The sequence below is a fragment of the Jaculus jaculus genome, chromosome 16 (genome assembly GCF_020740685.1).
Source record: "Jaculus jaculus isolate mJacJac1 chromosome 16, mJacJac1.mat.Y.cur, whole genome shotgun sequence".
NCBI lineage: Eukaryota > Metazoa > Chordata > Mammalia > Rodentia > Dipodidae > Jaculus > Jaculus jaculus.
Window position 1 is genome coordinate 47,486,883 of NC_059117.1, and position 23,097 is coordinate 47,509,979.

At 44.6% G+C, this 23,097-nt stretch overlaps 1 protein-coding gene across 10 annotated transcripts in view; it reads left to right on the forward strand.

Moving 5' to 3' along the window:
- Positions 1 to 23,097, forward strand: part of Cacna1d (calcium voltage-gated channel subunit alpha1 D) — a 341,201-nt gene that overhangs the window by 244,346 nt on the left and 73,758 nt on the right. For 9 of the 10 annotated variants that reach the window (XM_004652738.2, XM_004652740.2, XM_045135618.1 and 6 more), the window contains 10 exons: positions 7,244 to 7,331; positions 8,641 to 8,667; positions 12,512 to 12,672; positions 13,708 to 13,933; positions 14,051 to 14,258; positions 18,758 to 18,878; positions 19,376 to 19,490; positions 19,974 to 20,040; positions 21,256 to 21,322; positions 21,949 to 22,096. In XM_004652738.2, coding sequence (XP_004652795.1) covers positions 7,244 to 7,331; positions 8,641 to 8,667; positions 12,512 to 12,672; positions 13,708 to 13,933; positions 14,051 to 14,258; positions 18,758 to 18,878; positions 19,376 to 19,490; positions 19,974 to 20,040; positions 21,256 to 21,322; positions 21,949 to 22,096 — 1,228 coding nt within the window. Of the gene's footprint in view, positions 1 to 7,243; positions 7,332 to 7,615; positions 7,676 to 8,640; positions 8,668 to 12,511; positions 12,673 to 13,707; positions 13,934 to 14,050; positions 14,259 to 18,757; positions 18,879 to 19,375; positions 19,491 to 19,973; positions 20,041 to 21,255; positions 21,323 to 21,948; positions 22,097 to 23,097 lie in introns of all 10 variants that reach the window. The other variant, XM_004652736.2, reaches the window with a different exon arrangement.

Here is a 23,097-nt window from a genome sequence, read left to right on the forward strand (position 1 = left end):
AAGAATAAAGGGACACCTGAAACTTTATCCTCAGGAAAGCCAGTGTCTTCCATATGCTCAGTAGTCCCCGAAGTGGTGGTGACTTCTGTGGCCCCTGCTTCTCCCTCCCACTGCCTCTGCCATTCTGGACCTTGGTACACAAGGTCACCTGGCTGCTTGCCTTTTGCCTGGGATATTTGGTTATGTTTTCCTGCAGTGTTTGCCAGCAGAAAGCCAGCTGTTTGTGAATGGATGTCCTCACAATGTGCTGGTCCTGTTTTAAAAGATTGTGTTTTTAAAATGTGATTCATAAGACTGCTTTCATCACAGAGAACCTCAGGGTCAAGTTCAGAATTGAACATGTTTTACTAGAAGCTGGGAAGCAAACAGCAGCAGTTGGACAGCCTGTGATAAATATGCATCCAGCTATCTGCCCTCACTGGAAACAGCTGGTAGTGCTGTGACAGGAAAGGCCAAGCCTCAGGGTCAGCAGCTTGACGTGATCTCCACTGGTTGGTGTTGGAAGCAGGTTGTCTACCCTGGCACAGCACACAGTCTCCTCTGGGTGGTGTAAGCATCACTGTGTGGTGGCACCAAGATGGTGTTTATCACACACATGAGCACTCACTCAGTCATTTGTTGACTGAAAGGTGGCAGTGTGGTAGTTACAACTTATCTGGGCTTCCTGTGTATCAGACACTACTCTGGGATCTGTGGGTGCCTGTATTCTTGTTCTTCACGCTGATCTGTGAGCAGGAACTGTGGATGAACTAAAGCACACAGAAGTTAAGAACCCTCCCAAGGCCAAAGGGGTGTCAAGTGGCTAGGGTGGGCTTTGAGCCCAAGTTCTACTACAGTCTGCACATTAACTACCACTAACCCGCATGAATACATGCTCATGTCCACATTCCAGTGTTGAGAGAACATGCCTACTGTTCAAGACTCCCCACCCTTGTTGGCTCTATCACCATTTCTGTTGCCCTTTAATGCCTCCATAGTTCCCATCCCTGAGCATGTGGCCTTGACTTTAAAGGTTAGCCAACTTTATTGGGTAATGGGATCACAGGATTGCAAGAGAATAGAGACTCTAAGCTGGGCATGGTGGTGCACTTGGGCAGCAGAGGTAGAAGGATCACTGTGAATTCAAGGCCAGCCTGGACTACAGTGAGACCCTACCTTGGAAAAAGAGAGAGAGAGAGAAGAAGGACTCTAGGATCATTTTGTTTATGACCTATGGGCCAAAGGAGCGTTATGATAATAGTTGTTTGACCATACCTTGCTGAATCTAAGCATGTTGTTTATAGTGCCTTAGTTATCATTACCTCTTCCTCCAGAACTCTTAGGAAGCATATTTAGGCCCAACTATTATTAACCTGGCCATGTTCCTCCAGCCAATACATGACAGGACTAAGGTCAAACCTGGGCTCTCAGAATCCAGAGCCATCTGTTGCCTTTGCTTCCACCTTTCCAGGACCAAATAGAAGTACTGTTGGCATCACACTGCCAGTCCATGCCTATGCCCTGACTCTGTGGAGCACCTTTTCCTAAGTGTCTTCTCCCTTTTTTTATTAACAACTCCATGAGTATAAATAATATCCCATGGTAATGCCCTCCCTCCCTGATAAGTGTCTTCTTAGATGGGAGGTCAAACATAGGAAACCTATTGAGAACTGACCAAGTTGATGGTTTATTTAGACATTCTAAGACAGGTTTGGTGTAGTAGCTATAAATGCCCTCGTCCCTTCAAATACTTTTGCACATTTATTTTGCACATTCACAGGTGTGGGGCAGAAGTCAGCTCACCCCTCCCCCCCCCGCCATGCCTTTGGCTCTCTGGGATCAGCTGCTTTGACCCTGCAGGCCTGCCTGCCTTAACCCCTTTATATGTATTGCTCTTGCTGCCCTCTGCTGTATGGTAATGGAACTGCCTGTCTTCAACCTGAAGGGGTCACAGTGGCTGACTTGCTAAAAGAGGATAAGAAGAAAAGGAAGTTTTGCTGCTTTCGCCAACGCAGGGCTAAAGATCACGGTAAACTGCTGAGATTGGACTTGCTCTTTGGAAGCCTCCTTTCCCAACATTTCTGGTACCTTCTCCTTGCACATAGGCATTGTGTGCAATGCATGTGCCATGTGGTGTGTTTTGATTGCTTGATTTCTTTGATGCTTGGTTGTGCTGTTTTCATGTCTTTTACCAAAGCGTGTGGCCTTATCAACATAGCATTGCAGTTTTTTGTGCTTGAACTGAACCTTGTAAAGAAACGGCTGGGACAACTGAAACCATTCATTTGCTTCAGCCCGAATATGCTTAGACTAGAAGACACAAAAACACTCTTCCTTAAATAATGCTTTTAAATTTAAACTGTTTAGAAATTCCAATAATATTATTTGACTGATTTTTTTTCCAGGATACATGTTTCAAATTGCTTCTTGGCTTTTTGGTCTTTGGCTCATTTGTCCAGGACCATGCTGAAACTCACAGTGGCAGCTTCAAGAGTGAGTTTAAAAATAGACTTCTGGTTAAAAAAAAAAAAAAAAAGACTTCTGGGATGCAGTGATTTGGCTTTTTAAGAGAGAATATGCTTGTGTTAAGGGAACAGATAGATTTTAAGCTATATCCTAATTATAGTGACCATACCCCCACCCATGTGTAGGCAGGTGCACACACACGCGCACACACATACATATATACCAAACCTCTGGGTTAAACAGTCAAGGCTCTTACCATACAGACATTTATGCCAAGAACTAGCTTTCTGACTACCTAGCGCTGCCACCAAAATGGGCTTCAGTCAGAAAAAGGCAGTCTGAGAACATGCAGACTACAAGAGCACAAAGCCAACTGCCAGAAGAGTAGGGGCCATACTGCATTGTTTCTGGAAGTGGTTGCTCCCTCCAGTAGGAATGCTGAGCTCAGAGGTCAAGGGAAGTTGAGTAGGATAGCCAAGGAGGTGGGCTGGCTATGCTGAGTTAGAACTCTGGTCTGTGCAGCAGGTCTAAAGGAAGGAAGAAATGTTGCTTTTGTTAGCTGGAAGGGACTGCACACACGAGTCTGAGAGGAGCACCAGCAGCTTCATGGAACTTGGCCAGTGAGCTAGGTGGGTGGTAGGGCTGACTGGTCGCCTTTAATGTTTGCAGAGGGCAAATGAACAAGAGGCTCTTCTTGGCCTTAGCTAGGAAGATGAACTTCGATTACTCAGGACAGATTGTAACAGATATAAAAAAAACCATCTTTAAAGACTGACTTGCAAATCTTTTTTCTGGGTGGGTTTCCAAAAGGAGAGGAGTGTTTCCTGCCCACACAAGAGGAAAGACCTTTCCTTGGGCCTTCCCTACTCAATGAGGGCTTCAGCCTGGTGACTTTGTAAGGATTCTTATGACAACTCTATTCATCTTCTGAGATATGAGTAGGGAGTGAAATCAGCCCAATATTTTCAGGAAACTACTTTCATGTTGAGTAGAAACAAGCCAGGGAAGGACCCCTGGCCTTGTGGTGGCAGCGAGGCTGGCACTCTTGTGAGTGTTTTGCCACACTTGTCACTGGTCACAAAGAAAGAATTGTATTTGGGCACAATCCTTGTTTTAAGCATGAAGACCTTGGTCTGGCCTTGACCTAAATTCTCCAAGAAGAGTCTGGCTGCCTCACAGCAGTGTGAGCCTGTGACCCATGTCAGCTACGCGTGTTGCTGCTAGCATATGCAAGTGCCTTTAGGGGGTGTCTGGGGTTTTGGCAGGCATGTTATATCATGGCAGTGCTTACACTTGTCATGAAAACAAGACTAACACTTGACACCAAACCCCCTGTCCCCTGGAAAGGCAGAGCCACCCTGGTGCTAGTCAGAAGTTCAGCTTCATCCTCTGCCCCTTCCTCAGAGAGGATAGAGCGAAAATCTTTAGCAGATGGGGCATGAGGAGATGCTAAAGAAAATCCCCAAATGTGCAAGAAAGTCCATCCTGGAAAGGAGGACAGATGAATGAGGCTCAATCCCAGGACATCTGCAAACATGGATGCTCCTGTGATGAGTTCCAGAAGGAGGCTGGAGAGTCCTGAGCTCACTGTGGCAGATAACAGATCTGCCCTCTGGGATGCTGTGGCTGGAGTGCCCAGGGTCTCCTGGGTTGGCTGAGGCCTCTGAAGCTGCTGCTGTTTTGGCCTGGAGAGAGAGAGAGAGGGGTCTCAGAATCAGTTCTCCTGGACAGACTGCAGGACTCCCAACTACCCATGATGGTGGTAGGCAGTGACTTCTCAGTACTTCTTAGCTCTTTGTCATCTTGTAGAGCAGGGGCAATGCAAGGGAACCCCTTTGCTGCAGGTAGTAAAACCAGACAACCTGTAGGTATTTCCTTTTCTTGCCACAATAGCAGGTCAGAGGTTAATGGTTCTTAGAGGCAATATTGTCCTGTAGTTCTGGTAACTATGCAGAGACCATGTAGACAAAGTGGAGGCTGGGAGAAATCAGCTCACAGATGTGGGTTATTTAAATTAGTTCTAGTACCCTTCACACCCATTCTCAAGCACATCCCATCACACCAGCACATGGAAGGAGCCCAGAGAGTGAGGAGAAAGGAGGGAAACCCTCCTTACCCTAAGTTCTTTCTGGCCTCAAGTCCACACAACTCCCAGCTTCAGTGGCCATTCCAGGAGATGGGCTTAAAAAATTTTTTTTTCAATTTATTTGAAAGACAGACAAAGAGGCAGACAGTAAGAGAGTAACATAAAGACAGTGAGTCTGGGAGCACCAGAGACTCCTGCCACTACAAACAAACTCTAGACATATGCACCACTTTGTGCATCTGGCTTTACTTGGATAGTGGGGAATCAAACCCAGGTCATGGGGCTTTCAGGCTTCGCAAGCAAACAAGTGCCTTGAACCACTGAGCCCAAGAGATAGGTTTTATTTCCTGTCTTTCTCTAGGCTCAGGTCAGAGAACATCTAGTAATGCCAGTCACTAATAATTGACACAGAGCCAGAAATGCAAATGCTGTGCCCTCCCCTTCTGCAGGTGCTCTGTAACTTACCTATTTGAATGGGATGGGTTGAAGAACGAACCTTTAGGGATGAAAAGCAACAACAGCAGAAGCAACAATCCCAGAGAGTAAAAGCCACCAACATCTGGCCTGTTCCAATGTTCACTTTTTAAAATGTAGTGAGTAATTTTCACTATGATTGATGTGTTTCAAAGGGACAGAAATGATGCTGAAGACTGTGAGACTGTTGGTACCACTATTTCATTGTTAGGAAACTGAAGCCAGGAGAGGGGCAGGACATTTCTAGGGGGAGTCAGAAGAACCAGGGCCTGCTGTGCTCAATCTCAGTGACCCTCAAGGATACCAGTGTACAAAGAAAGGACTCCTGGTGGGATTTGAAAGGGGTTCCAGCTGTGATCCTTTTAACACTATGTGAGAGGAGCCCATTACAACCAGCTGCATCCTTCTAGTCTTCTTGTTAAAGTAAAAGCAAAGAGGGCTGGAGAGATGGCGTAGCGGTTAAGCGCTTGCCTGTGAAGCCTAAGGACCCCGGTTCGAGGCTCGGTTCCCCAGGTCCCACGTTAGCCAGATGCACAAGGGGGCGCACGCATCTGGAGTTCGTTTGCAGTGGCCGGAGGCCCTGGCGCGCCCAGTCTGTCTCTCTCTATCTGCCTCTTTCTCTCTCTGTGTCCATCGCTTTCAAATAAATAGAAATAAACAACAAAAAAAAAAAATTTTAAAGTAAAAGCAAAGAACAGCCCAGGAGAAAGAATCTGTAACAAGTGTGTGCATGTGTGAATGGAGTTTTAAAGGGTTTTCTATGATTTCTGTCCCTTTGTGGGTTGACAGAGTAGAAAGTGAGTGGAGGCTTGTAGTTACTTTCAACTTAAAGAAGGAAGGAATAGATTATCCTATGAGAGTCATAGTCATGAAATAGGAGTCTATGGTTATACTTATTTTCCTTCTGAAAACTGTGCTTAACTGTGTCTGGATATGACTGTTAGATTCCCACAGACATAGGCTCAGTTTCCATAGCCACTCACAGAAGAAAAGGGGCTTTAGAAATCATATATCTCAAAGCACTGGGTCTGAGTCAGGTCCCACTTCCATCCTTATTATGGACTTTGTTTGGCCTCTCACCTGAGGAGGCGGGAGCCATACAGCCCAGTAGACAGAGCAGCAGATCCAGCTCCTATCACCTCCCAGCCTATGCTAGGACTTAAACTGTCCACCATCATTCAGGAGGTACCACTACCAGTTTCTGCAAAGCTTGAAGTGTCCTTGATAAAAGGAGCCAGCTGTCCAAGGGGAAAGTTTGCTTGTTGATACTGTAGGTTCTATGAACATACTGTCACTACAATTCAAAACTGCCTCAGAAAAAGAAGTCCATGTGTTTGGGTGGTCCCCCCTCCATGTTTCAATCTTTATAGACCTCTTCTCTCACCCCCAGCACAAAAATCAGTCACTCCTTGCCCCAAAATTCCTGTGCAGAACACTGAGGTACCTCTGTGTGTGTGTTGGGGGGGGGGGGAGTTGCCATCTCTAACTCTCCTCCAGGCTGGTGAGAAAAGGCAGCTCTGAGGGACCCTAGTTCTCCAAGCACTAGTGGATCAATTTCAACCACTTCTAAGGAACCCACCATGACAGAGGGAAGCCCACAGGGCCCTTAGTGACACTGAGACTATAGTCAACTCTTCCTTGTTCACCATTTAGCAAAACCTGTTGCCTTCCCTCTCTCTTAGTCCTAAGGTGACTTCTGTGTCCTTTCTTGGTGCTGTAATGCTGATTTATTTCGAAAGAACTTTCTACATACTGGCTTCACAAGCTCACTGAAACTTATTAGACCAACAAGCTCAACATGCATCAAACTCCTAACATTTGGAAAGGAGCTGTGTACATGGTGCCTTCATGCACTGTCTTCCTAAGCCTCAAAAGCTCTCCTCCTTCAGTGTACTGAAAATAACTTATTTCTGGATGCTGAGATTAATTTTAGATGCTTTCATGGGCCAGAGCTGAGATCTCACTGAAATGTCGCAGAGATGGAGGGGACAAGCCTGTGTTGGGCCCACGGACTGGATTCAGTGTGGCCCTGAGGTTTCTCTGCCTGGGCAGCAGCGTTTCCTGGAGGTGATCCTGGCTTTCAGTAAAGGCTCGCCTGCAAGGGAGACGTCCTGACAGCCTAGCCCCATGTCGCTCAGGTCCTCATGGTCCGCCTCCTGGCCCCCTGGGTCTGCAGCTGACCCACTCACTGCCATCCAGAGCAGCAGGCACTGTCTAAGCGTTTTCTTCTCCCCCCAGCTGGCATGCCCACCAGCGAGACAGAGTCTGTGAACACTGAGGATGTAAGTGGCGAAGGCGAGGCCCGGGGCTGCTGTGAAGGTCTCTGGTGAGTGTGGGGCTCTTCCTCGTCTCCTAGCCCTCTTGTCACCTTAGAGAAGCAGACAGCGAGAAGACAACCCCGATGGCACTGCAGCCGTAGGACCCCAGCCTTAGGTGCAGGAGGGCACATGGACTCCAGTGAGCTTCCTCCAACCCTTTGGCACCCCTGCTCCTGTTCCAGGCCCCTCAGGGCACCCAGGCAGCTCACATGCTTCTTCCTGTGTAGTCATCCTACTGAGGTGGAGCCTGGGAAGTGTGCCACTTAACCCAGCCACCCACTGTGTTCATTAGGTGCTGGTGGAAAAGAAGAGGCGCAGCCAAGACGGGCCCCTCTGGGTGTCGGCGGTGGGGGTAAAGGCCAAATTCTCCATCCTGTCGGGTTTGGCATCTGTGCTTGAGGAAGAGCTTGAATGGCAGAGTTGCTGACTAGAATGTGCCACATAGATTTTTCTTCACCTGTGAGCCCTTCTCAACCCTATCCCTAGCTGGCTGGATCCTGGGGGGCCCTGCCCTCTGCTCATGGCTCCTTGTTCTAGAGCTCTGCACCACCCTTTCCTAACCACAGAGGGCGCTGTCCTGTGCAAACCATGGGCTTTTTTGGAAGATGGGCGGGCAGCAATGCAAAATGTGTCCAGTACTACTGCTTTGGGGCCCTGTGCTATTTGGTTTTGTTTGCTGTTGCTTGTGTCGTTTATGTCTTATCTCTGTAACATGCAAGTGGCTTTTTTTGTTTTAAAGAAAACTCAATGTTATTTGATGTGATGAGGTATGCAACAGCTTTTGAAGTGACTTTTGCTTCTGTGCTCTGGCTCTGCCCTCCTACAACATCATTAAGTAGGCAGGAATGGGTTTGCCTTCCCCATTCTGCAGATGAGAACACTGAGACTTCACAAGGCTGTTGCACCCTCATCCTTACTCAGTATTCGCAGATCCCAGGATCTCTTGACAGGAGTGGTGGGTGCTGCTGTTGGGATGGGTGGCAGGGCTGCAGGAGGCAGAAGCCTCGCTGACTTCATATGGGTGGCAGAAGAAGGACCCCATGCCAGTGCTGTTGCCAGGGCCATTCTGGAAATCTGAGATTTTTTTTTTTGCCTGGGCTCCCAGGGGTGCTCAGTCCACTGCAGTTGCCTGCTACAGACAGCACCTTCAAGTCTGCTCTGCCCTAACGCAGCTGACCGGTTGCAGCCACGGGGTAACCGGGCCCTGGCTTCTGTGCATGGCCTTCGCCATATCTCTGGCTGAACCATGGGGAACATGTTCTTGAATCTTCCAAGCGTGAATCTTAATGCTTTTTTTTTTTTTCTCCTTCCTTACAGTCAAGCCATCTCAAAATCCAAACTCAGGTCAGTATCTTCTATTTTTAAATTTGTACATGGTTTAGTTGTACACCCATTTTTTTAACAAGGCACAGCATACATAAAAAGGGCAGTTTCAAGTCTCTTTCACAGGCTGGAGAGATGCTCAGTGGTTAAGGCACGTGCCTCCAAATTTCTTCCAAGTTTCTTTCTATTTTATGTAGAATGTGTATTGGCCTTTTTTTTTTTTTTAACTACATCTTTGTTTTAAATTCTGACTTTTACATAGAACTGATGTAGACCTGAGTTTTACTCTGTGGATCATAACATTGGTAGTGAATTATAGTCAGTTATTAAGCATTGCAAACCCCTAGGATAGAACCATGGACAAATTTTTGCAGCATTTCAGTCATTTCTCTAAGAAAGATTTTCCACAGAAGAGGGTTCAAGAAGTCATGTAAGGTACCATTGTACTGTTTCCTGATCTGGATGTGGATACATATGTTCACTGGGTAAATGTCACTGAACCACATACATGTGCATTTCCCCATATGTGTTATTTTCAGTTAAAGACATTTTCCTGGTATATGCAGACAATTGACAAAGGATTAAATATAAAACCTAACTCTGCAGAAATTCTAGAAGAATACAGGAGGAATTCTTTGTGATCTTAGGTTGGGGGAAAGTTTAAGATACATGCCCATTACATGATCCATAACAGAACATTTTGGTAGATTGGTCTTCATCAATAGTAAAGCTTCTTTATTTCAATGTAAAATAAAATGACAAGCCACATACTTGAATAAAAATAATTGTAAGCCATATTTGATAAAGGACTAGCAACCAAATGTATAAAGAATTATATGTAAAGACACTGTCAATGATAAAGCAAAAGAAAAATACAGGCAGAAAGTTTAGCAAGCATGCCACCAAAGAAGAGATTTGAATGGCACATAAGAACATGAAATGACTATCATTCATTAGGAACATGTAAGTTATAATCATAGGTAGATACCACTATATACTTGTCAGAATAGATCACTTTCAAATATCATCTGGTGCCAAGTTCTCTCTCACAAGAATGCTGGCCAGTGAGCATTTTTAGTCAATGCCAATGGACTTTTTCACAACAATTCAGTAGTTTCTTATGAAGTTTAAGCTTATATTTATGATGTGACCTAGCAAAAATCCTTAAAGTATTTATGTAGGATAAATAAAGATAAATCTACACAATTTTTTACAGGAGTTTCATTCACAATTACTCCAAGTAGGAAATAACACCAATGCCTGTCAAATGGTGAATGAGTAGACAGTTTTGTGGCTTATCAATATGGTGGAATACTTCTTAGGGGTAAGAAGTTGGGGAGACACACTATTGATGCTGTAACAAAACTGAGAATCTCAAAAATATTTTATTTTATTTATTTGAAAAATAAAGAGGCAGACATATATGTATGTATGTATGTATGTATGTATATGTATACATATACACACATACATACATACATACATGCATGCATACATATACACACACATACATACATACATATATACATGCATGCATACATACATATGTGTGTGTGTGTGAGAGAGAATTGGTGTGCCAGAGCCTCTAGCTACTATAAATAAACTCCAGATGTATGTACCACCTGTGCATCTGACTTTACCTGGGTACTGGGGAATCGAACTGGGGTCCTTAGGCTTTGTAGGCAAGTGCCTTAACCAATTAGCAATCTTTTCAGACCCTCCAAAATATTTTTGGTAAGTGAAAGAAATCAGTTTCAAAATGCTACCTATCATATGATTCTGATTTTATGACACTGTGGATGAAACAAAACAATGGAGACAGAAAACAGGTAGGTAGTCATGAAGCTGAGGATAAGGATTATGAAGGAACTTGTTAAAGGAATGAAGGATGAGCTTTACTGCATATAAATGATCTCTGAAGTCTAACCTTGCCTGATAACAGAGACCACAGAAGTAATTCTCACCTTCTGCCTCAGCTTTTGACATCCCTTCCAAGTACCCCCCCCCCTTTTCATTTATGCTGTACTGTTCTGTTTTTCAGTGGTTTGCCTCCTCCATTTCTTTCCCTCCAGTGCCTTTACTTGAACAGTCTCCTCTGTGTGGGTGGCCCTTCTACTTGCCTCTAGGGAAGCTCTCACTTACCCATCAAGATCCAGTCCCACCCAATCTTTGCTTTGTAGAGAAGTGTTCCCTGATCCTTCCAAAGAGCACTTTGTCCCCATACCTTGTATCTGGGGCTGGACTTAGAATAAAGCTCTTATTGTTTATCACAACCCTATATGCTTGGCAAGCTAGGAACCCTGAGTCCATGCCCTCTTCATCTCCATTTACCTAATGCCAGGCACACATATAATCAATGCTCAGGAATGCTAGTTTCCTGGCCATCTTCACATTCAGAGCCCAATATAGGGAAAGCCAGGGTTACTACATGGTTCCAGAGGACAGGATGCCAAGACCTCCTAGGTGTGGAAGTCATGTGTACCTTGTTACCGCTGTGCAAGAGAGACCTACTAAGGCCAGCCTCTTCAGGCTACATGGTTTGTATGTGGTGAGTCGCATGTCTCAGGACAACCTGGCTGCAATGAATAGAGCTTTAGAGTCCCCGGAAGAGAGCCATGCATTCCGGTTGCCACAGTCCTCGCTTCACTGCACTAGGAAAGTGCACAGCAGAGCAAGGCTGAAGCCTCCTCACTGGTCCAGGTCGCAGCGAGGAGACTGTAAACTATTCACAGGTAGTTAGCAGCATCATGAGTTGGCCAGGGCTACCGCTAGGACACAGCATGAATTTTCCTCTAGAAAATCCCCTGGAGTAGGTATCCCCACCCCTGCTGTCCAAGCAAAGTGACCAGAGCAGAGGAACTGTGCTGAGACCAAGGTGCCTAAACAGCACCTTATGGGGGTCTTTGCCTGATAATCCTTTCAGGGCAGGGAAGCAGGGAGCTTCTCCATGAGCACACAGGGGGAATTTTTTTTCCTAATAACATATGAAAGGTAGGAAAGCATATTATGCATCTGTTTGGTTCTTCTTCTTTTTATGAAAACATAATTCAATATTGGATCTTCTCCTAAAGGTATTTTTGAGCATCACTAGTTAGAAAGGGCACCTGGTGACTCAATATGAAGGCACACGTCCTATGCGGCTCTGACAGCTGCCCAGCACCAGAGGAGCCTCAGAGGCCTGAGACAAGATTAAAAGAAAACTATGTCCCCCCTCAAAATAACAGACTGCTGCTCCCACAATGCATAAAGTACAACCCCATGGGGAGTACCTGCAGCCCCATTGTAGAGTGTCCCCAATGGAATGGGGGCAGGAACGAGGGAACAGAGGGTACCAACACATGATGTGTCCATACGAAACATCTTGTTAATAATAATAAACAAAAGAGAGAAAGCACAAAAAGAAAACTATGGTTGTGGAGCACGCTCTGCTAGATAACTTTGCTATATAATGACTGAGCCATTGCAGGTAGCTTTCCACACCAATTCCTAGCAGGTCCACCTGCCATGTAGCCAAGCCATGAGCTGTGTACACGTGCAGGTGCATCTTGCAGCTGTGCATGAAATCTATGAACGTCCAGATTCTCAGCCCACTCGAGAGCTGCATGTGACAGGTTCTGACATTATTTATAGCCATAGAAAGGAAACTGATAGCACATGTGAGTATACATTTAAAAGCTGTGTGTTAAGATGACTAACAGTTTATATCATGAGGTCTGTTCATTTCTGTCCCATTTATTGACACCTGTGCTTCCTGAGCCCCGGTCCCAATCAGAACTTTTATTGCTCAGTAAGATTTATTGGCCTCTGAGATAACATATGTATCTGTGGTCTGCTATCTAGGGGGAAATGTCTGCTTGTCTTTCAGCCGACGCTGGCGTCGCTGGAACCGATTCAATCGCAGAAGGTGCAGGGCTGCTGTAAAGTCTGTCACATTCTACTGGCTGGTTATTGTCCTGGTGTTTCTCAACACTTTAACCATTTCCTCTGAGCACTACAATCAGCCAGACTGGTTGACACAGATTCAAGGTATGAGCAGAAGCCATTCTCATTTTGCTCTGAATTAGAGAAGCTTGTGGCTAAGTGCTGTTCAGTATTATCTGATTGAGGTGTAATGAGATATTGAAACATTTTTAGTGAGGATTAACTTGGAAGGTGATAGAACGACCCAGATGCAAGCCAAGGTGCAGCCTATATCATGGAGTATAGCATATTGGAGCAAGCTGATGTCCCAACCCTAGAAAACTGAGAATCTGAGAGTCTTGGAGGGGGGACCCTGAGCCTTGCTCACTGGAAGCTTTATTTTTCCCATTGGTGTTTTTGGCAAATGATTTTTGGCTCCCCTGCTTTGAACGCCTAGAGATGGAGTGTGTGGAGGTCACCTGTGGAAACAGCCCACTCTAGGTTGTATAGTTTTGAACTCTGGAGACATATTTCCTTACATATGTTTCTTCTACTCTCAGGCCTGCTTGGAAGTATTTCCTGCCATTAAAAATGGCATGCACTAGTTGGGAAGAGGAAGGATCAGAAGGACAGGGAAAGGGGTAGGAGAGGGTAAGAAGCAGGAGAGGGAATATAACCAAAGTATGTGATTCATACACATACACGTCATGAACCTCATTATGCTTACTTAATATATACTAGAAAAAAAAAATGACATTGATTGGTGACCTCTTGTGGTATCAGTACCATCTTTGGCCCAGGCAGGGATTTTGGGTATGATTGAAAGAAACCATTATTAATAACATGATGGTCTAAATGCAGCCATAGGTCTTTTAGTGCTGAGAGGTGCCAGAAACAGTGTGATGAGTGGCTTTTACCTGTTTTAAAGTTAATGAAACTGAGGCCCAGAGAGTTTAAGTAACTTGTCCAGAGTTGCACACCTTGGTGTGGCAGTAGCTAAACCCGGCAGGCTGACAGAACATCAGCATTAAGGATGAATTTCTATCACGGGGCAGCATTATACAGGGGTGGGGCATTCGTGTGTGTCCTATGGGGATTGATGGGAGAGAGGTATCAGAAGGGAGTGAGGCCTGGAGGGCAGTGCACCCTTTGTCTTTCCAGATATTGCAAACAAAGTCCTCTTGGCTCTGTTTACCTGCGAGATGCTGGTCAAAATGTACAGTTTGGGTCTCCAGGCATACTTTGTGTCTCTCTTCAACCGGTTTGATTGTTTTGTGGTGTGTGGTGGGATCACCGAAACCATTCTGGTGGAGCTGGAAGTCATGTCTCCTCTGGGGATCTCTGTGTTCCGATGTGTGCGTCTCCTGAGGATCTTCAAAGTCACCAGGTGAGGGCACATGCTGCTTGTCACAGATGTTTTCAAATTGGTCCTGTCCCTGGTTAGGTGATGTTCTGCTTAGAACCACACAGAAACTCTGGACTCACCCCTCATCTTGACTTACAGGCACTGGACTTCCCTGAGCAACTTGGTGGCATCCCTGTTAAATTCCATGAAGTCCATTGCATCCCTGTTGCTTCTGTTGTTCCTCTTCATAATCATCTTCTCCTTACTGGGCATGCAGCTGTTTGGGGGAAAGTTCAATTTTGATGAGACACAAACCAAGCGAAGCACCTTTGACAACTTTCCCCAGGCACTCCTGACCGTGTTCCAGGTGAGCCTCCCTTCTTCCACCCCGTCCTGGAAAGGCACACTGTGAGTGGCCACCAGAACCTTGCTTCTTGTCTGCTTGCAGCTCAAGAAGAACAAAGATGCCATTTCAAGAACACTTTCTGTCCTAATGATACACTGCTAAATTTTGTTCCACAAAAATTGTTTTGCATCACCTTGTGAAGTTTATGTGAAATAGATTCAGAAATCTTACTGGGATTTTCTTTTGTTGCTGTTTTTTAAAACCATAGGCATGTTTATAATTCTAAGATTTTAAAAAATGTCTTGTTTTTTAATTATTTCTGAATTTTGGCTTCTGGTCAGTAATTTTTTCTTCTAAAGTCCTTTAGGAGAAACTTGTATCCTTTTTCTTTTTTTAAAGTTAAATTAACTAATTAATTAATTTGAGAGAGAGATCAAGAGACATAGAGAAAGAGAAAATGGACACACCAGGGCTTCTAGCCGCTGCAAACGAACTCCAGACGCATGTGCCCCCTTGTGCATCTGGCTTACGTGGGTCCTGGGGAATTGAACCAGGGTCCTTAGGCTTCACAGGCAAATACCTTAACTACTAAGCCATTTCCCAGCCCTCCTTTTTCTTAAAATACATACATATCACACAAACTGTAAGTGTTATAAAAAGATATAAACTAATGTCTCCTAGCCACTAATTTCTTCTTGGAGGTAAACATCACTACACAGTGTAATCTTAGATGTTCTTATAGTGTGTGTCATTCTACCTACTACCTATAGTGAATTTGCACAGAGGGAGACTCACTCTATTATATACAGTTTTGCATCATTAAAAAAAATATTTATTTGGGAGAGAGAGAGAGAGAGAGAGAATGGGCATGCTAGGGCCTCTAGCCACTACAAACTCCAGATGTATGCACTACCTTGTGCATCTGGCTTACATGGGTGCTGGGGAATCAAACCAAGGTCTTTAGGCATCACAGATAAGTGTCATAACCACTAAGCCATCTCTCCAGCCCTATGTCATTTTATTTTATTTTTCTAAATCACTTAAAAATGCCCTTATGGACCTTCCTGCTTGGTCCACAAAAGGTCAGATCCTCTTTTTAAATGCTGTGTGAGCTGGGCATGATGGCACACACCTTTAATCCCAGTACTCGGGATGCAGAGGTAGGAGGATCACCATGAGTTCAAGGCTACCCTGGGACTACATAGTGAATTCCCGGTCAGGCTGCACTAGAGTGAGACCCTACCCTGAGAAACAACAACAAAACAAAACAAAATTTGTATGACATAGTATATTGTCTATATTATGGAAACTGTCAATTAAAAAGTTAGAAAATGCTGCATAAATTCTGTGATGTGGATTAGCATTATTTATGTCAATAGTCTTTCCCTGATGGATGAGTATTGAGTTGTGTATAGCCAGGGGCTTTAGTGGGTATTCTTGAACACACAGGACACACATGTGAGAGGAGAGGCTAGATGTGGAGGGCACAAATTTCTCAAGGAAGACTTGCTGGTGTAAAGGGGTGACTCTCAATCTTTGATACTTTGCTGCAGTGCTCTGCTTAGAGCTGGATTAGTCCACACTCTAGAAGCATTTGGAGGTTGCCCACTGCCTCCTTCCTTCCTTCCTACCAGGAGGTGTTTGCCCTTTATGACTGCTGCCTGTCTGACAGGTGAGATAGCATCTTGCTATAGCTTTATCAGAGGTGGAGTTGAGAGTCATTCAGAGTTCCTTTTCTGTGAGTTTTCTTTTTTTGAAATAGGGTCTCGCTCTAGCCCAGGCTAACCTGCAATTTACTATGTAATCTCAGAGTGACCTTAAACTCATGGTGATCCTCCTACCTCTGCCTTCTAAATACTGGGATTAAAGGCGTGTGCCACCATGCCTGGCTTTTGTGAGTTTATTTTATCTTTTTTTAATTTTTTTTTTGTTTTTGTTTTTTTGAGGTAGGGTCTTACTCTAGCCCAGGCTGACCTGGAATTCACTATGTAGTCCTAGGATAACCTTGAACTCTAGATAGGAGATAGGAGATAAAGAAACCCTCAGCCTGAAAGATAGCATTTATTTTGTTTATTTATTGATTGATTGATTGATTTTTAGAGTTAAGGTTTCACTCTAGTCCAGGCTGACCTGGAATTCACTATGGAGTCTCAGGGTGGCCTTAAACTCACAGCGATCCTCTTACCTCTGTCTCCCAAGTGCTGGGATTAAAGGCGTGGTCCACCATGCCTGGCTGAAAGATAGCATTTTTGAAACTAGCTGTCTTCTGTCTGATTGAGGAGGATGGATTTCCAAGTACCCTCTGGAAAGAAGAGTCAATTAAACTTCAGGTGGTTGTTTGTATCTGCTCTTGAACCAGTTTGCAAATTTACAAAAGACAGAATTCCCTGATTCCAAAAACTCATAGGTACAATTCTCAATTTATGTAGTGGATTAACTATGTGAAATACTATGCATCAATTATAAAGAATGAGATGGAGGCTGGAGAGATGACTCAGTGACTGAAGGTACTGGCTTGTAAAGCTTGACAGTGTAGATTTGATTCCTCAGTACCCATGTGCAAAGTGGAACATGCATCTGGAATTCATTTACAGTGGCAGGAGGCCCTGGCATATCCATACTCACTCTCTCTGTCTGGTGCTTTCTCTGCCTCACAAATAAGTAAATATTAAAAAGAAGAATGATGACCTTACTAAATCAGGGAATATTGCTGCCAGTTGAAAAAAATTAAACAATATGGTATAATTTGTGCCCAAAAGTTATCAGAGAAGACACCAACAGCCTGTTCCATCAGAGTGTGAATATGTACTTTAATTTTTTTGTTCATTTATGAGAGAGAGAGAGAAAAAAAAAGAAAGAAAGAATGAAAGGAAGAGAGAGACTGGGCATGGTGGCAAATGCCTTTAATCCCAGCACTGGGGAGGCAGAGGTAGGTGGATTGCCATGAGTTCAAGGCTACCCTAAGACTATCAAGCTCAGGTCAGCCTGGGCTAGAGCAAGACCCTACCTTGAAAAACAAAAATAAATAAAGAAATAAATTTTAAATTAAGCCAGGCATGGTGCCATACTCCTTTAATCCCAGAATTTGGGAGGCAGAGGTAGGAGAATTGCTGTGAATTTGAAGCTACCCTGAGGCTACATAGTGAATTTCAGGTCAGCCTGGACCAGAGTGAGACCCTATCTTGAACACCCCCCCCCCAAATAATTAAATTTAAAAAAAGAAACATAAAAAATTGGGGCTGGAGAGATGGCTTAGTGGTTAAGGTGTTTGCCTGCAAAGCCAAAGGACCCAGTTCAATTCCCCAGGACCCACTTAAGCCAGATGCGCACGGGAGTACATGGCATCGGAGTTTCTTTGCAGTGGCTGGAGGCCCTGGTGCATCCATTTTCTCCCTCTCTCTCTTTCTCTCTGTCAAATAAGTAAAATAATTTTTTTTAAATTCTAGATTTGCTGGGTATGGCGGCACATACCTTTAATCCCAGCATTTTGGAAGCTGAGGTAGGAGGACTGCTGTGAGTTAGAGGCCATCCTGAGCCTACATAGTGAATTCCATCCAGATTAGCCTTAGCCTTGGCTAGAGAGAAAACCTACCTTAACAAAAATAAAAAGAAAGAAAAAGAAAAAAGAAAGGGCTGGAGAAATGGCCTAGTAGTAAAGGCACTTGAGTGCAAAGCCTAAGGACCCAGGTTTGGTTTCCTAGTACTCATGTAAAACCAAATCTTTATTCGAGGCCCTGACATACCCATTCTCTGGGTATCTTTCTTTCTTATTCTCAAATAAACAAACAAACAAATATATATTAATTAACTAAAATAAAAAAAAGAGAGAGATAGAATGGGTGCACCAGGGTCTCTTGCTACCATAAACCTACTCCAGATGTATGTGCTACTTTGCGTATCTGGTTTTAAGTGAGTACTGGGCATTTGAACCTGAGCTGGCAGGCTTTGCAAGCAAGTGCTTTTAACTGCTGAGCCATCTCCCCAGTGCAACATCATGCTATCTAGGGAGTGCATAAAAACTAGGCAGGGGGCTGGAGAGATGGCTTAGTGGTTAATGTGCCTGCCTGTAAAGCCAAAGGACCTCAGTTTGATTCCCCAGGACCCACATTAGCCAGATGCACAATGGGGCACATGCATTTGGAGTTTGTTTGCAGTGGCTGGAGACCCTGGCATGCCCATTCTCTCCCTCTGTTGGTCTCTTTTTCCCTCTTTCAAATAAATAAATAAAAATAAAATAGACCTTTCTGTTAAAAAAAAAAACAAAAACTAGGCAGGGTTTGACCAAAAGGTACACATGTATGACATGTAAAGATTGTTTTTCACTAGAAGGAAGAACTCATTTATTTATATAGTTAAAAATAATATTTTCAAGATTATGTAGAACACCAGATAGATGTATTTGGTGCTAAATGGACTACAAACAGCAACTGAAGCCAGGTTTAGGCAGCCGCCAGGGAGCTCCGGCAGAGCTGTGGAGAATAGGATTCCAGCTGTGGTCTGAGCCACGCCTCGCTTCTTAGATCCTGACTGGTGAAGACTGGAATGCTGTGATGTACGATGGCATCATGGCGTACGGAGGCCCGTCCTCGTCAGGAGTGGTCGTCTGCATCTACTTCATCATCCTCTTCATCTGTGGCAACTGTATCCTTCAGGCCCACCAGGGAGTCTGATTCCTGCAAATGGTAAAACATTAGGCTAGCAAGTTCTTCTCCTTCTCCTTCTTCTTTTCTCTTTTGGGTGGGGGGAGATGGCACTATAGGTACGAGTGCTGACTGCTTTGAGTTCAATCCTTAGCACCCAAATAAAAAGCAAGGCATGATCACACATATGCCTAGAACCCTAACACTGAAGGAGTACTCAATCACACCATGTGTATTCTGTGGATATGTGGAAACACACACCAGGACACAGTGAAGCTCATAGTTTTCACAGGTTTCTGTGAATTTTGATGTAGCCTTTTCAGATGATCTTCTTTAGATTTCTGTGCTTTTTGTTTGCTGTTTTCAAGTTGGGTTTTACCAAGCTTTCAGGACAATCACTTGGTACCAGCCTCCTTGAACACAAGAGGGCATAACACTGCCACTATCACCTGCAGTTGCATTTAGAAACATGTTGTGTCCTTAAAATTTTTAAATTAGATATTCTGCTGAATGTCTTCTTGGCCATCGCTGTAGACAATTTGGCTGATGCTGAAAGTCTGAACACTGCCCAGAAGGAAGAAGCTGAAGAAAAGGAAAGGAAAAAGATTGCCAGGTAACTCTGTTTTCACAGAGGCATTGGTCCAGGGGTCCTGGGCAGCTCAGCTACCTGGAAGACCTGGAGTACTCATACCTGCTTCTCAGGAGCTGTAACACCTTATTGCTAATTTGCAGTGATTGTGGGTGACCTCGTGGTACTCACCAAAGAGGAGAGAATTTGGGGTATAAGCCAGACCTGGAGCTTTTATCCTCAGAATAAGGAATGGGAGCCACACAATCCCATACTTAAAGAATCAATGCAACTAATTTTGGCCTCATGAAGTAAATGATGCATTCGATGCTGATTAGCTCCTGGATGAGAATCTTAATGAGATGATATGATCGGGTAATGAATCCGTCACATGAGGTACCCAGGAAGCACTGGGCTGGTTTGTGCTGAGTGCTCCCACTTGGATTCTGTCCTTCACTGGGGCCCTGAGTCCTCATTAGCATCTTTATGCACATTTTGGTCCTTTGATTTCTTATGTTTTCTCTACAGAAAAGAAAGCCTAGAAAATAAAAAGAACCAACCTGAAGCTAACCAGATAGCCAACAGTGACAATAAGGTATTGTTCTGAAATGAAGTTTCTCTCTCTCTCTTTTTGTTTCAAAGTCATTGTGTCCATAAGGAAAGGTCTCATATGTAATATTTTGGTGTGGAAAGTAGAGCCTGCCATATATCTGTTGGACTTCCTGGGGCTTCTAGTGACTTTTTAGACTGGGAGCTGGCTCTTAAGCAACGTTTTATCATAAGACCAAGATGATAAATACTTTGCAAGTTGGACCACTTTTTTTTTCTGTTTTTTTGTTTGTGATTTTGAGTTGGTCAGACCTGACCTGTGGTCAAAATCATATTAGCATCTTCTGAATAGGTATTAAAATCAGGGAATTTGGGCTGTAAAGATGGCTTAGCAGTTAAGGCACTTGCCTGAAAAGCCAACAGACCCAGGTTCAAGTCCCCAGGGCCCATGCAAGCCCAATGCACAAGGTGGTGCATGTATCTGGAGTTTGTTTGTGGTACCTGGAGGTCCTGGTGTGGCCATTCTCTCTTTCTCTGTCCCTCTCTCTCAAATAAATAAATAATTAAAAAAAAAAAAAAGAGCTAGGAGCCAGGCGTGGTGGTGCACGCCTTTAATCCCAGCACTTGGGAGGCAGAGATAGGAGGATCACCATGAGTTCGAGGCCACCCTGAGAATCCATAGTGAATTCCAGGTCAGCCTGGGCTAGAGTGAGACCCTACCTTGGAAAAACCACACACACAAAAAAAATAATAAAATAAAAGCTGGGAGTTGTAATAAATACCTGTTGCCAAAGGTGACCTGGGAGGCAGGGTTGGGAGGCTTCAGGGACATACTATTAGGCTGCACCGTGTTTATGACACTGGACACTTCTGTCCTTTCTTCATTGCACGGATAAGTATTTACTGGCTGACATTTGCATGTCAGACATTAGAATGCCTCCACGGAGCTCAGTCTAGTGGAGAATCGGGTCTCTACATGTGGACACCACACACTGTGCATGCCTACACTACAGTAGCAAAAGGATGGTGCCATGGATGGTGCCTGCCAGCTATGACCTGGACAGTGGTGTGTCTCTCATCTTCACTCAGGTGGAATTCCCATTTGCTTGTCTTTGCGCACCTGCGTGTCTGACATGCATCTGCACATACACTCATGAGCAAGTCCTCACACTGTGCTAGATGGCAGGGTTGCCCCCTCTTCACTGTGGCTCTCTGAAATGCATTCAAGTCAGTCTCCCATTCTCTAAAATCTTTATTCTAGGTTGCAATTGATGACTATCGAGAGGAGGATGAAGACAAGGACCCTTACCCACCCTGTGATGTGCCAGGTATGCAAGGCAGAGAGGACAGAGGCGGGCTCTCAGCTGATGAGATGGAGTCACACTGGGCTGCTGAGGCCACCTAGGCTGTGGGCCCAGTTGCCTTGGGGACTAGTTAGCTCCCCCTTTCTCCATGGTCACAGGCAGCATACCTAATCCTAATTTTAAGTGGTAGGGAGGGAAGGCGTGGGTAGATCAAGATAGGTAGATTTTCCTGGAAAAAAGTCCAATTGCTAGCACTCACCTGACACTTGCATTTGACCATCTTGTTATCAGCTGGTAAAGGTGAGCCCATGGATCTGGGGAGCCCAGGGGACTGCTTGTCTGTGACTTGAAGTCCACACAGTTTAGACTGAAGCTGAGCAAGACAGCAGCTGGGGAAACAGCCAAGGCTAGGAGGATCTCTATGGCCACCTCCTGGAGGACACATCTTCTCGTAGCTCATCCGTAAGCATGGCAGACAGGGCCACTTCCCCACCGCCATGCACAGCCGGCCTGCATGCTGGAGGAGGAGGTTTTGATTTGTGAGCAACAGGTGTTGCTAAAAGCTCAAGCCGCTTTAATGTGAAGTTGATAAGCATAATGCAGGTGTATATACAATCTTTCATGTTCATACAACTGTGTTCCATTTAAAGTAGGTGAAGAGGAAGAAGAGGAGGATGAGGATGAGCCCGAGGTTCCTGCTGGTCCCCGTCCTCGCAGAATATCGGAGTTGAACATGAAAGAGAAAATTGCACCCATCCCTGAAGGGAGTGCTTTCTTCATTCTTAGCAAGACCAACCCGTAAATACCTACCTTCTGGTCCCTTTACTGCCTCATTTCTACAGGGCGTTATCATTTTTACAGTGGGAGAGGTGGGGGAGGGAGAGAGCTTTATGGCCTGTTCTGAAGCCCCCAGTCTCCTCCAGCCCATCTCCTGCGCCTTTCTTGCCTTTTCCATATGTCCAGCACTCCTCTCTAGGAGACGTCCTGTTCCTTCCGAGATGTGACCAGGTCCTAAGTAGCCTGTTCTAGATTCCCTGTCTTTGCTTCCTGTGCATGAGAATAGCAACGGGGCAATTTCATGCATGGCTCTCGGGTTCTCTGCATTCGCCGCCTCTAGTACTCTTAGTCAGTAGACCTTAAGATGTTTTATGGGATAAGAATTTTGTGATTTTATGTAAAAGTTCTGCATAGCATCTTCATCCTCAGATCACATTTAGGTGATCTTTTTTCCCTATTGAGTTTTACTATATTACACAGTGATGTTTTATAGGTTGTAACTGTTCAGTTCAGCACTATGATACTGTGCTAAAATAGAATTCCTCATATTAAAATGATAAGATGCTCACCAGGAACATGGTAATGATTCACATACTGTGAGAGGAAGAAGTCTATTTATGAGATGGTTTCTAGGTTTTAATCATCTGGGATTAAGTGAACTGCCAAAGAATAGGTGGCTCCTGGAAAGAGTTCTAGAAGAATTAGAGAAGTAGCTCTTGACTGTCAGAAAGGAGCACTGTGTGATTCACAGGCCCTGGGGAGGTACAGACAAGGAACAGGGCATGCTAGAGTTCTCAAAACATGAAGATTTGATGATCGTTTTACAGATCCAGACTTGGTGTCCTTAAACAAACAACAAGGTTATATCTAGAAAGAATGCATTAATTTTTCCACAGTCAAGAGTACCCCTGCCCTCACCGCCTTGGAAGGTCTTCCCATGCTCAGCTGCTGAGTCCTCAAAAGCCTTCCAGGGATTCAGAGAGTACTGAGCAGTCTCAGGGAGTGGGGCACTTGAAACAAGC